This window comes from Labrus bergylta, chromosome 10 (assembly GCF_963930695.1).
Source record: "Labrus bergylta chromosome 10, fLabBer1.1, whole genome shotgun sequence".
In the NCBI taxonomy this organism is placed as follows: domain Eukaryota; kingdom Metazoa; phylum Chordata; class Actinopteri; order Labriformes; family Labridae; genus Labrus; species Labrus bergylta.
The window spans coordinates 26,721,862-26,736,563 of NC_089204.1; the positions used below are offsets into that span (position 1 = coordinate 26,721,862).

Genomic DNA, 14,702 nt, shown 5'->3' on the forward strand with positions numbered 1-14,702 from the left:
GCTAAACAGCCCAATTCCAGGTGTATGCATTCATTTGCATGATGGCTAATTAATAATTTAAAAACAGAACTTAAAGACCTGCTGGTTCAAATCATCATAATGTTCCTTAATTCATCTCAAAACCCTGCAGCCTGTTTGCTCACGGCTGATTGTGGATCCAGAACGTTCTTTCACGTCGTAATGCAGAAACACTTTCACATAATAAGTGGGCTATAAAGGTACATGACATGACATCTGCAAAGCTATTTCTACTTTTAGCACATTGAGCAACATTGCGTTAGAAGTGTTGATTTTCAGAGAAAATAATAGGCAGGGTAAGATAAAGAGTTTTTTTTATACGTGTAAAATGTCACAGTTCTTTGTCACTATTGCATTCCCTGTAACATCCGATACATGACAGGTTTCCTCCTCACTTCCTTATATCAAAAAACTATAGATGAAAAGTTGTTTCCCCTCGGTATTCCTCGACAAAAGAGGCAATATAGCACCAACATTTGTTACAGAAACACACTGGTAAAAAAAAAATAATAATTTCATATGGAACAATGCCAGATGAAACACTGAGTCTATATCTAATATTCTGTAAGGCAGACAGATCGATTTGCTTTCTTCAAACGGCCTGCTGTCTGCGAGATGGAAGGATACCTTCAAAGAATTCTTCTATTAAAGACACATCACTTGCACACTCAAACACACCTTACCTTACAGTCACCATTGCTGTGTACACACCAACATCGTCTGTGAGCGCCGGCGCTGCAGGCTGAAATCAAGGAGGTTGTCAGAAACTCTGGGCCTCCATACAAGTTCTGATGACGTTCTTCCACCACAAGATGTCTGTGGAAATACAACAAGATGTCTGCTTTATGATAGACAACTTAAAGTACTTTCTCTTTTCAACCTTTCTTCTACTACTATGGTGCAGTGTTTCTGCAGAAGGGAAGCAGATGAGTGTAGGGCCGGGCGATATGGACCAAAAATCATGTCTCAATGGTTTCTAGCTGAATGGAGATACACATATATATATATATAGATATATATAGATATATATAGAGATTTTTGTTTTTGTAAAGAAAGGACAAAGTCAGTCCCCAGTGAAACCCACATGAGCCAGATGTCAAATGTCACACAGACACTTATATTTACAGCGATCTGCAAAATGTCAACATAACGTGAAAATAAAAAAAAAACCTTTTGATGAAATTAAAAATAACAAAACAAGATAAAAATGGTAATTAAGTAAAATAAGAATACATAAATAATGCAGGTGATTTTTAAGCTCTGTTCAGGGAGAGAGGCAGAGGAGGGCAGGAGGAGAGGCAACAGATACTGAAAGGAGAAATATAAACACGTAAAGTTATTTTAATGCAACGCATTGTCTCAATATTTAAACGATAATGTCTTACATTGTATCTACTTTGAAGATATACATCTTAAAAACTCGATATATTGCCCGTCCTGAATCCTGAATTGAGTCTTTAGGAATTTTATACATTTATATCTGACAGGATTTTATATCTAGTGCCAGAATTAGTTTTTAAACTAAAGCAAAGAATACATTGTAATGAGGCATTTACTTCTCTTAGTAGAGCAAGTTAATCATCCTATTTCAATTTATCAACCTCATTGTAAAACAGATGTCCCTATGTGTGATTCAGGTGAGACTGGGGTACAGCCAGGGTCGTTATAGGCACAGGTAAAGTTAAAGCACAGGTGAAGTCATTATGGCGTCTGTCAGTTGTCAGGAGAAGGCACTATCTTATTTTATCTCACTATCAACACGTGAGAAAGAGTTAATACCCTTTAATTCCTCTGGAGAATAAAAACACACAAGAAGACACATACCTTCCCTGCTTCTCAGTGGGCACGGCTAGCAACGCGAGCCACTTCCTCGGACATGCGCAGACGCGTCGGTGACGCGGCGTAAACAAAGCTAGCCGTGCGCGTCGCTGTCACCTGGCAGGTATTTCTTTTCTTGTGTGGTCTTTATACGGGTTGCGCAAAGTTTTGATTCTGTGGCATGACAGACGAGCTGTTGCTGCCAGAAGGATACATTTGTTTTCTGGGGTCTTCTTTTGGAGTAAGTTAAAGACTTATTTGGACATTGTGACGTCAGCCATAACCTGTAAGCCTCATATCAGACAGGAGGTTTTAGCTGTATTAAAACACCCAATATGGTAATCATTTCGTATAGTCTGTTAGGTAAGTGTCACTTTCTTCCAAAAGATAGGAATAAATTAGCAATTTGCCTCCATGGCAACAGAGCAGGTGCAAAGACAAAAAAACAAAACAATAATCAGAAGAACATCTTGGAGGTTCAGTCTAAAACTGTTGCATTTTGAAGTGACTTAATTAGGAAATGTTCTTACACAAAGACATGTTCAACACGCATTACCTGTAGGCGTACTAATTAGTGTAAACAAGTAATTAACCAAAAATGAAATTGAAAGAATATCTGTCTTATGGCAATTGTAATTGTATATTGTAATTTTTTCGCAGTAGTAAAAGAAAGTGTGACATAAATACAAAATGATCACGATCTCACCAGTAATTTGAATGAGATAGGATATAAACTATAAGAATTGGTATCAACCTACAAAGACTCCTACAGCTTTTACTGTCAATTAATCAATGGTGGTTAAATACATGTTTAAGTGCCATTGATCCTTTATCTTCATTTAGCAGGTGTAAGACTTCCTTGAACTACTAATTTCCTATTAGCAGTGTTTACCATTTCATCTTAAGCGGACATAACCTGAAACAGAGCTCTGCAAAAAGTTATTAATTAGTGTGTGATGATGCACTTTTGCACAAGCTGCAGGCTCACAAGTTAGAAAAGTAAAACCGCACTCATTATGAAAATAGTTCTCTAATCCCAACATTTAAGAAATGAGTAACACACAAATTTTAAAAAAACATCCTTGGCAAAGCATTTGTCCACACCGTCTTCTGCTGGTCCAAGAGTTTCACCTCTAGCAGCACAGTGTGATTGCTCATGGCCGCCCCTGTAAATCGTGGCCAACATTTCAGAGGAGAAAAAAAAACACACACACAAAGAAGCAGAATTTTATTCCATCATTGCTACTAGCTGTGGTGGTTGTCTGCTTTGAACTCGAAAATTTTCAAAGTAAATGCTCGGGCCACCACGGGACACTTCGCTAAAAGCATCAAAGCTGCGCCTAAAGGCAGGGGCTGGGACAGGCGGTGGCTCGCCTCATGACCGACCATCGGCTTGATCCTAAGATCCAACTACTCTGCAACTGATCCTGAGGTCCAAATATTGTAACGCAGCAGCCTAAAGCCTCTGCACACGCTGTGGCTAGTGACCTCATCACTCTCCTGAATTAAATAACAAAGTTCTTAAATCCCATGTGCAATTAACAGCTGATTAAATGCCACCAGATATGCTGTTTTTCCACCTCCAGTTCCAGCAAATGCTGCCTTTTATTTCTTGCCTAAAATGTGAAACTCCTGTAAACACACAGGCATAGCTGTACCCACAGCCTGTTAATCCTAGTGCAATCCCCTGTGCTCTGTTGTAGCTGATTAGAAAACAAGGATTTTGCAGCTATAATGTATTTAGTACATGGCATATATCTTAAGTAGACAAAACCTTCTGGTATTAAAAATAGCGCGAGTCTGATTCGAGTTTGTAACAATTTAAAATCTCTTATTCCCTTCAAAGCTTGCAGTTCTTTCATTATTTGCTCTTTAAATATTGAAACAAGAACACAGCAGTTGCTTCATGAACATGAACTAAAATCAGATGTTAGACTTTTACATTTTGTTCATTCTTCCACATCACTGTGTACATTTAGGAACAGTGCGAGAGCCAGCCAAAGACATGACAGACGGTGTCTTAGCCCTGCATGACTCTTAGATTTACACATTTCCCTCTTCGGTGTCAAACTATGAGTCGATAGCAAATATGCTCTGCAGTTCTTTAAGACTCACCATCTGTCAGCGTGAACCCGGGACAGCTTACACACATGGCAAGATGCAGGAGCAAGGACGCCTCGTTTACAGCTTTTGTTCAGAAATTAAATAGAAAATAATTGAATTATCAGCACCGTTATATTGTCGCAGAAAATAAGCAAAATGAAGCAACAGTATGTAACGTTCCCAACTTAAAGAAGTAGATTTAAAGTCGATCTAATAGTACAATCACTTTCAACAGGGAGAATGGCGTCCATCCCATTTCCACAGAGCGCCCCCGGTCGCCTTGTAGAGCCAGCTTTACGGCACGAGTTCACACAACAGCCTTCAGCTAGAAAAGAAGCCAGTGAGCTCATCTCGTTGCGGTTTGATCCAATGTCTGAGGCTAAGAGACGGAAAGGGACGGTGACTAATGAAGATAAGAAAAAGAAAGTGCAAGAAGCCGGACTAGAGTAAATATTGGACAGGCTTTTCCTCACTTGTGAGAGCTCGCCGAAAACTGATAGCTGCAAGTCTGGCTCTGGGCATCGGTTGTTTTTTTTACAACAGTTCAGCTGCTCAGTTGCACTCAGAGACCTTGAATTTCTTCCATATTATAGCTTTAATTTCAAAGGGAAATGCAGAAAATGATTAGAAATAAAAAATAAAAAACATGGCAAATTACGTTTTTGCATACATTTTTAAAATCAGTTTTTTTTTTTTTTAAACAATCAAAACTTTATTTAAAAAAAAGACGCATCTGATGAGCAAACACTGTAAAATAACATCACTGAGAAAAAGTTCTGTGTTTAAATATTCTCTTGGAATTGGGCCGTCTAGTCTTGTTTTAATTTAAAATGGTTATTTAAAAAAAACCAACAGCTCGGCTAAACATCTTCATTTTAAAGTCAGTCACAGTCAGAAGTCTGAAGCTTGTTTCTTTTTTCCTATGTCGGCTCTTTGTGCAGCCATGATGAATATGTTCTTGTCGCAGCAGATTCCCAGCACCACTCAGCCCACATTAACCTGAAGGACCACTGCTATTAGAGCCCCAGTCAACCACGGAGACTCAGAAACTGTAACAGTGAGGAGGCCTTGCTGCTCCTCTCCTCAGCCGTGATAGCTAGTTTTCTGCCATGCAAGAGATTCTTTTGGTATCCTATGCCATAAAATACATGAAAAGTTGTCTACTGGATAGGATTTATTGTTATTGTGTGTAGGATAAAGATTGTGACTGAGTTGGCTGAAGCTAGTGTCTGAGGCATTGTGAAGCCCCACAGTGTCCGTGTGCTCAGTGTTTCATTTACTTTAGTTCTGTCGCTAATTGTTTTCGATTGATTTCATTTCATTTATGGCTCACCGAGGTTTGTTATAGGTTTGTTTATGCTATTGCGGCGACAGAGACATCGATTTAGGCCTGACGCCCCTTTCTGTGCCCTTTCAGTGCACGGTGTGTGGGAGGAGTGGTCACCGTGGAGCCTGTGCTCATTCACATGTGGCCGAGGTCACCGCACTAGGACTAGGATGTGTGCCCCTCCCCAGCATGGAGGCAGGGCCTGTGATGGACCTGAGACCCAGACTAAGCTTTGCAACATAGCCCTATGCCCAGGTATAATCTGCACTTTGAATATATTTAAAAAAAAATAATAATAATAATTCTCCCTGTGCATGATGAGTAGACGGATGTTTACGGTTGAATCATAATCTATTTCCAAAAGAGCAATTCTGAAGAAGTTTACTTTAGACACAACCACATGAAATAAGCACAGTATTGCAAAGGTGAGTACAAAACTGAATGAATGCAAGGCTTTGTGATGCATTTAACGTAATAGCTCTCTCAGAATAATGCGGGTTTAGGAGACCCCATAGAGAGTCAACGCTGTGTTACTGACGTCAAAATCACTTACCCGAAATTGCCTGAGAATGGTAAGCAGATTAGTGATGATGAGTTTTTCCACACAGTAAATGTTAGCTTTGCTCTGGTAACAGACTAAGTGAAAACCACTCAATCCTTGATGCTTTCCCTCTTTACCTAGCCTGGGAATACTGAAGGCCGGTGGCTAATAGTTTCTGCAGTTTGTGCCTTTGACATTTGCATTTGTCTAAATTTTAACAAGAAAACATTTTAATGTTCAATCCCCAATTCCCCGCGGCTATTCTGGGAAATTCTAACCTGTATTGAGTTAACCGAAGCAGAAAAACCTGCAGGACAATTCTCCAAAATCTAGTAGCCATGTAATTCTTTTCTTTCCACTTAATGTCTTTTTTTATTGGCTTTCAACCTGAGAGAGAATAGTGATCTGAATATCTCCCCTCCTTTTTCTTTTTTGCCGTTTTTCCCCTCCCCTCCTTCACATGGGACATGCTTGTTGGGTTGTGTTGGTGCCTCAGTGGACGGACAGTGGCAGGAGTGGAGCTCTTGGAGCGATTGCTCGGTGACCTGTGCCAATGGCACTCAGCAGAGGACCAGGCAGTGCTCAGCAGCCGCCCATGGGGGATCTGAGTGTCGCGGTCACTGGGCAGAAAGCAGAGAGTGCCATAATCCTGACTGCACAGGTAAAATCCTGAGCCTCTTAATTCTATATCCGCTTTGATGTCTAAATTCAAAAAATCATGAATTTAACATAGAAGGAGACACCATGAAACAGCACATCCCATATTTCCAGCATCATTATTACAAACATGCGTACCACAACCACTGCTATTACCCTTCAGATGAAATTTGCAGCCTGTTTTCACTCTTGCTTTTGTGTACCGAGAAGCAGCAAAAATTCAAAGCTTTGCCGGACGAATAAAAGAATATGTTTAGAGACCGTGCTCCATCAATTGGATTTATACAATCCAGTTAGATAAACTGTACACCCGACGTATAATTCAAGGGCTAGTTGTCCAAAACTGCCTGTCAACATCATAGATGTATTAGAGGCTCAAAGATGTCAGCTTAGTCCAGCCCATCAGGCTTTCAATAGTCTGATTGTATGAAGGGCCTGAGCACTCCCATAATCTCCAGATGCAATTTATTTCCCCAGCAGTATCATAAAACATCTGGCTCTCATCCTTTATTCCTCTTGTATGCGTGTGACAAAGAGATTCCTCCCCCAAATGTTAGGAATTATTTGGGGAAATGTTGTGTAACCCAGTTCCACCGACCATGTGTTCTCTTGTACAATAGTGTGTACATATGTATACATTCAGTTTGTTGCTTATGATAATGAGGTAGGAGACGCTGTTGTTTGCCTCACAGTAAGAGGATTCATTATACAATTTATCCATCTAATGAGGCCTACCTATTTAGCAATTCTTATTTGTTGTTTCCAAGGTAGGAAGAGATCAAACATTAGTGAGACTGCGCAGTGGAAGCCATCATTTAACAAAGCCAGCACGATGTCCGTGACTTGTTTTGCAGAAAGAAGGAAGAGTTCAAGGCAATATGTGTTTGTTTTTTTCAGATTTAGCTAAATCAATCAATCAATCAATCAATTTGTATTTGTAAAGCCTCAACTCATAACAAGTGTTATCTCGAGACACTTTACAAAAAGCAGGTAAAATACTTTACTCTTTGTGACAATGCTATGTTGAAAGGATTCCTGCAGGACGGCTGGCACAGTAAGCTTTTTTGAATCTCACGAGCATGCGTCCGTCTGATGAATCAGCTGCTCTGCCTGCCTCCTGTGTCATCTGGGATTTGATCAATGTCTGCAGATAGTTTTAGCCAACAGGTCACAATGGTTTCTGCTTCTTTTCTTTTTTTTTACTCTCTCTTCTGAAAGCAGTCCTCCTGACAGAGGTTAGTTGTAGGACAGGAAACAGCCCCGTACATGTAAGGGGGAGGGAGGAGGGGGGTAAGTGGAGGTTAAAACGAGTGGAGTGTGTTTCCTGCTCACAGGGTGTTGTACCTCTCCGTTCAGACAAGGGCGTGTGATTTACTACATCGCTGAAGGGAAGCATCTGTTTTTTTGTCAAATGCTCGATTAAACAGTGTTCATCACAAGGGCATAAAACATGCTGCTGGATTTGGAAACTTCAGCATAAATGCATTTTAATATCGGCAAAGTGAAGGGAATATTCACCACACACGGGGACGCTTCTTTAGCCATAAAATCATCCTAAATATTCAAAGTAATGATATTTTTTTAAATATTACTGATAAACTGTAGCTACAAAGTGAATGCATGGATGAAAATAAAAAAACGTAATGAAAACTGATTTTTTTTTGATGTCACACTCTAGTTATAGGCTTGAATGGTTTAAGAGGGACAAATCACACGTAGCGATGTATGATTCTGTTTTGTTGGCAGATGTAATGCCTCTGCCGAGTATCTGTTTCTAACCATGAATTAATCCGCTTCAGCTAATGGACAGTGGAACCCTTGGGGTCCTTGGAGTGGCTGCTCGAAGTCCTGCGACGGCGGCTGGCAGAGGCGAGTCCGGGTGTGTCAGGGGTTAGCGGTGACCGGGCAACAGTGCGATGGCAACGGAGAAGAAGTCAGAAAGTGCAGCGACCAACGCTGTCCAGGTGAGCGGAAAACATGATGAGACTTAAGTTTGAATATTAGCAGGGAGACCATTATCTCCATGGAGTGAACGACATAACTCCGCTCCTGCTAAAAACAGAATCTGAAGGAGAGATGCAGATAAGTGGAGGGATGAACGAGTGTGAATATATTCTAATAAATTGGGTCGACATAATGGAGACACACTGAGTAGTGTATTTCTAATCATCAGAGCTTGTTGTATGATTTAAAAAAAAAACCTTTATTGAAGTGGATTCTGAAGTATGCAGTCCTTTAATTCTTGGAGTCTCTGAAGAGGAGAATGCAGATTTTAAAATGCATTTTTATTATAATTATGTGGAGCCTACACTCACAAAAGGTGTGATTCAAAGGAGGGTACATTGTGTTATAATCCTTGAATGTCTTGCACACATTCACCAACTCTACACAGCTTTGATCTCCTATATTCGCACACCTATTTATGTCAAACATGAAGAAAGTGTTGCATCACATTGGAAATGTTGAAAAGCTCTCCGCATTGATGTAGTAACACCTGGATGGTTTTCGCCTCTTTTTTTTTGCAGCACCGTATGAGATTTGTCCTGAGGACTACGCCGTGTCGATGGTGTGGAGACGGACGCCTTCAGGAGAACTGGCCTTTAACAGATGTCCACCAAATGCTACAGGTAAGAGACGTGAGATGAAGCTGTCATCTTTATGTCATCACCGGGCAGGAAATGAATATCAGGGTAAGGGTTCAAACATGCATTTTGCCCTTTCTTATTGTATAATTATCACTATCAGTGTTGTGCTTAAAATAGTACCCAGATGATCCCAGACATGGAAAAGGGAAGGAAGGTGAAAATTTATTTCTGCAGTTTCTGTCCTCTTGACATTTTAATATTTTAAATCATTATACGAAAATCTTTTTTTTTTTTTTTTTTTGGTGTTTTATTCCCCAATCGCCTTTGGCTGTTTCGAGGATATTCCAACCTGTGAAAAATCTGAAGCAGTGAAACCGAGCGGTAAAAATTCTCCATGGACATGAGCAATAACTTTATAATTGTAATGTTACTTTTGATTGCGGAAGCATAATGTTTTATAAAGTAGCATTTATAGAGGTCAGGATAAGGATTTGGCCTTATCAAGCATCGCAGTTCCTCGAGTGTCCACTTGGGGCCGGCTGCAAAAGCCCAGAAGGCTCCATTAACACCAAGGTTTAAAAACGACAATTTGAACTGCAGGATTTATCAAGTTTACAGCCTGGAAAATAAACCTAACTGGTATTGATAGCTTCATTGGTACACACTGAACACGGGGTGTTTTTGTTATAACTTATCCGTTTTGATTTTATTACACCTGAGAGTTGTAAATAAATTGCCTAAGAAGGAGTGTGGTGTGGCTGTTTTGACTGACAGGTGGGTGTGTTGTAGCTGTTTGCTAGGAGGCTTAACTCCCACTCTAAAAATGGCAACTGCCTTTGGTGAGGTCATTCAGACTGCATCCATGTTTTATAAAAAACGTTTATCTACTCTAATGCGAAATCCATCTTTGTGAGTTTAAAATTATAAAAAGCTGTCCTCCCATTAAAGTTAAAAAACATAGAAAAACATACTTATATGTGTGATTTTGTAGAGTTAGTCAGCAGTCTGAGACATGTGTTGTATTAACTACAGTGATTAGGCTACATTTAGAGGATTTAATGACGGCTAATGAAAGATATGTCATGGTGTATATGCCACCATCAAGCACTTGTCATTTTAAGTAGCCTTGCTAATGTTTGCATAGTTTGAGGAGAAAGCTCTTAGTCCTTTTTCCGCATGCAGTCGTGTCTCTCAAGGCTACACCTCTGAGTACAAACCTGATAGTACACAGACTGTGCAAAGGGATGGAAAGAAATGGAAACGGATTCTTAGCGCATTGTTCGAAGAGAAAGCTCACCAAGGTCTGTTTTTCAGATTTTAAGCAGAAGCTTTCAACATGGGTAGGAGGGAGAGAGGAGAATTAGAGCAGAGGGTGCGAGTTCTCTCACAGGGCGAGGCTCGGCTTTTGAAAAAATCAGGAAAAGGAAGGGGGGGGGGGGGGTAAGAAGGAATGCATCCTCTTATAAAGCTGCTGTGATACTTTTGTCCTTCTTGAAGGTCAGCGTGCGAACAAAGCAGGACACGGTTGCGCTGCTGGCTGCTAAAGGTACATGTTGATAAGACATGGTAAGCTGTTGTCAACTTTTTCCTCGCTGACTTGACATTTCCTCCGACACCGTGCAAAGAGCTAGCCGGCAAACTGGATAGAGATGCGAAAGCCGCTGTCATTCACAGATGGCTTACCTGCGGCAAAGTTAGGCAGAGAGAGATTTACTGGCATGACATTAGCTTTCCGCCTTGACATTAGTTTTATGGCTAATAAATGTTTGGCTCGTTGAAGCTATTCCCAGCTCCACCGGAAAGCCTTTTTGGGTTTTTGTTTTTTTCCCCCTCCTAACTGTGCAATGTTGTTGGAAAGTGTGCACTTTCACTGATTAGGAATTTAATTCAAACCCTAAGGTGTCTTTATGTGCCACATTCAGGTCAGACAGTCAGTCGCAGTGAGTCGCCTTTACTCAGTCAAACCATTTAGTGTTCTTTATTGAGGAGTTTTACTTTCATTAATCACATTAAAAATAATTTAAAAATAGTTGATTTTTGAATTCTTGAGATTCCTGGTCATATATGATTCATTTGGTTTTATTAAACCAAATTCAGATTCTGCTACAGAGCTAGCACAGACTGTTTTAGGACAGAGCTGTACTGCAGTCTTTGTGCTTTAATTTTTCATTTTTATCAATACATCCTGGCATTTCATGAAAAAATTCAAGCTGAAGGCTTTGTGTTTTCCGGAAAATATGAAGAGGCCACTTCAAAAACAGGTTTTTCTTAGGCTCTGCCATTTAGAAATGTTTTGCTTCAGGTTCAGGTTACATCCATCATGACACACCAATTACAAAACAGATGTAACAAGGGGCGTTTAAAACCAAATAAAACATGATAAAAAAAACTAAGAAATTATAAAAATGATAAAAGTGCTCATGGTCCCACCAATCAGGGCCTATAGGAGATCAAAGTCTGAACCAATAAGATCAATAATTGACACAAATAAATAATCTCTTCAGCCTGGATTAAAACAGAGTTTGGATTTAGATTTCTCCACAGCTTCTAAATGCATCATCACAACATTTATTTGCAGAAGATGACGACAGGTTGGATAACAAGAAGATGTAGTATTTTTCAGAGTTTATATACATTTTTAAACATCAGAATACTTATGTTTGAATCAATCTGATTTTTAATTACATCTTCTGTGCGTCTTTAATACTCTGCTTAAGTCCTTCACATCTGTTGGGAGATGTTATGCCAGTCTTGGTGACAAAAACAAAAGAAGGTTTTTATACTTTTAATCATTAAATTAGATTTTGTTAAAGTGAACACTAAATCAGTACCTTGTTAATTAGAAGGAGGTGTGCCTTTGTAGAAATTCATGCATGTAGAGATGCTGATTAGAGAACATTTTGGAGTGGTGCTGTATGTGCACGAAAAAGATCAGAAATTAGTATTTTAATAAAATCCTTTCACAGAAAATAGAACCAGGACTTTGAATATCCTGTGCAGCAACAGACCAGTATCCTGATGTGACGGTTAAAATAACAAATAGCAGACATATTTCATGTTTATCCACAGCACATCATCCTGCCTGTGCAAAGCCGGCACTGTCCACTGGAAGAAAGACCATGATGGACAATAGTTCAGGTCAGGTCAAGTTTATTTGTAAAGCCATTAATCACTGATTCAGTGTCAGCCGGTTTCACAAAGCCCACGTTAGGAATCTATAAATGAAAACAAAACCTCCTCACCTCTGACCTGTAATTAGATCAAGGTCAAACTCACAAAAGCCTTAATGAGAAAAAATGTGAAAAGAAACCAAACGCCCTCACAATCGCATGTCCCTCCTCCAGCACAGTTAGGCGTGTAATTGCCACCGAGAGCGAGTAAACACAGATGAAATATTGATCAGCCGAGGCGACATAACAAAATGTGCCACGTGAATGCAGCAAGACTGCTTGGGCGAGGCGTCCAAATGAGTTAGGGGGCGTCAGCGCCTACTCAGCCGTGGTCACTGTCGTCATCAAGGTCATCATAGGCAACAGCACCCAGTGCGGCAGGGGCGTCAGCGGCGCCTCGGTCATCGGGGATGACAACTGCCACCAGAGGCGAGAAAGGGAGGAAAAAGTTGAGAGGATACACAAAGGCAGCAGATGAGTTTGTTCACTTTGTATCACTCACACAAAGCTTCATACATTGGTAAACACACAAAGTCCGTTCTCAGCAGCCTGCTGTCCAACTAGTCAGAGTTGTCGTGAAGAGACCAGTGACTTCTGGGTACTCTTCAAGGCCAAAGCAAACCACAGAGAGACGCACTGATAGAAAACGAGTTTTCAGAGTTTCTTTAATTAACTGATCAGAATTCCTTAGATGTTTTTTTTTTGCATACTTGTCCTTGCACGCTCATGTTCTGTATTACTCTATTAAATAAAAGTGGTAGGAAAAGAAAAACAGTGTTTTAAAGGAAGAATATGAGACTTTTTGATCCTGTAGATGTCGCCCTTGAGCACCAGCATAAAACCAAAACTAACAAACAAACTGCTGATTGGAGACAACTCCACTACTCTGAATTCCTCCGCTCTCCTCCAGCGACACACCTCCAACCCCTCACCACTCGTGTTTCCACAAAGGAGTTATCAAATTGGAACGCACATTAATTAAAGGCTTTAAATGTGATTTTTCACACTTGAATATATAAATCAAGTATATCCTCTGAAAATAACTCTGTGAGTCATGACTGTCTACAATGGGTGTAACACCCGAGTCCCACTGTCTGTGATGTTTTCAGAGTTTTCAGAGTCCTATCTTCACTTTGTTTACATCGCCTGGACAGCTGGCTGACTCCTCCCCTCACGTATAAAAGTTGTTTAATTGAGGGACTAGAGAAAAGAAGAATAACATACTGTACTCACTGCTTAACTGTGTTTCTAGATCACGCTCATTTCAGGTAAATTTACATGCAGTGTGAAGATACCAGCATAATAAAGATCACTAGCATTAGCATGCTAACACAACAATGCAGCGTGAGTTGTTTTGGTTTCATGCTGGTGCTCAAGGGCGACATCTGCTGGATCAAAAAATCACACATAAAGCCTTTAAGCACGATGAAGCACAAGTGTCTTTGTCTCGAGCTGCATTGTTGTGTTAGCATGCTAATGGTAGCGATCTTTATTATGCTCGTAACTTCACATTTCATGTAAATTTACACGGAATGACAGCAATCTAAAAACGCTTAAGTGACATTCAAATAAGCAGTGAGTACAGTACATCTATGTTATTCTTCTTTTCTCTAGTCCCTCACTTAAACAGCTTTAATACGAGCCGTATCCGTCTCTTGCATGTAGACACGATGTCGATGCGGCTCAGAAAACATCACAGACAGCGGATCTCTGCTCAGAGAGACATTTACAGAGGAGACGATATACTGGATATCTGCTGTATTTATGTGTAAAATGTCGCACAGTCTGCCTTTAGTGCCAAATATAATGATTCCCAGTAGGAAAATGTTAACCAATGCTACTTTGTATTTGCTTTGCAGCTCTCTATATAAGTGCATAAACAATAGTTTTGATATTATGTACATGTTAAAATGAACCGAGAGGAATTGCATCTTTATTTTTGGCTTATTTCTTCAACGTGCAGTTTTTATTCTACCAACAACCGATGTTACTTTGCAGAAGATATTTTGCATGCGAGAGCTCAAGTGCCCTTACTTATGCATCTGTGTAATGAAAGCCCCAAATCTCAATTAAAGTTCAAGCCACCCAACTGAAAGAGGGAGCAATTAAAAACAAAACAACAAGCTTAAAAAAAATAAAAAAAACTCCTCACAGGCTAAGGCAGAGAAATATGATCGTCTTAACTCCTCAAACTCACAAGGCGCCATCCTTTAGAATGAAAGAGGTCATGTTGTTTGTGATATTTAAGCACATGCATACTCTTGATGCAATATTTTTATGTAATGGAGGAAGGGATTTTTGGTTGTTTTTCTTCCACAAGAGTACTTCTCGGAGAGTATTTTTAGACCCCCGTCTTATCTCCGACTCCTCAGCCAGTGAGCCGCTCTCTCAGCCTTCTGTCTTTGGGTTGCATTCTTTGAATAAAATCTCCCCGTTTAATGGCAGCCGAGTTCAGGAAGCTGTGAAACCAGACAGCGACAGGT

The 14,702-nt window shown here is 40.1% G+C and overlaps 1 protein-coding gene across 13 annotated transcripts in view; it reads left to right on the forward strand.

Annotated features, from left to right (window-relative positions):
• The window catches only part of adgrb3 (adhesion G protein-coupled receptor B3), a 147,732-nt gene that overhangs the window by 62,129 nt on the left and 70,901 nt on the right, over nucleotides 1-14,702 (forward strand). For 11 of the 13 annotated variants that reach the window (XM_065959320.1, XM_065959317.1, XM_065959316.1 and 8 more), the window contains 4 exons: nucleotides 5,357-5,521; nucleotides 6,304-6,468; nucleotides 8,264-8,428; nucleotides 8,990-9,091. In XM_065959320.1, the coding sequence (XP_065815392.1) occupies nucleotides 5,357-5,521; nucleotides 6,304-6,468; nucleotides 8,264-8,428; nucleotides 8,990-9,091 (597 nt within the window). The remainder of the gene's footprint in view (nucleotides 1-5,356; nucleotides 5,522-6,303; nucleotides 6,469-8,263; nucleotides 8,429-8,989; nucleotides 9,092-14,702) is intronic. The other 2 variants (XM_065959322.1, XM_065959324.1) reach the window with 2 other exon arrangements.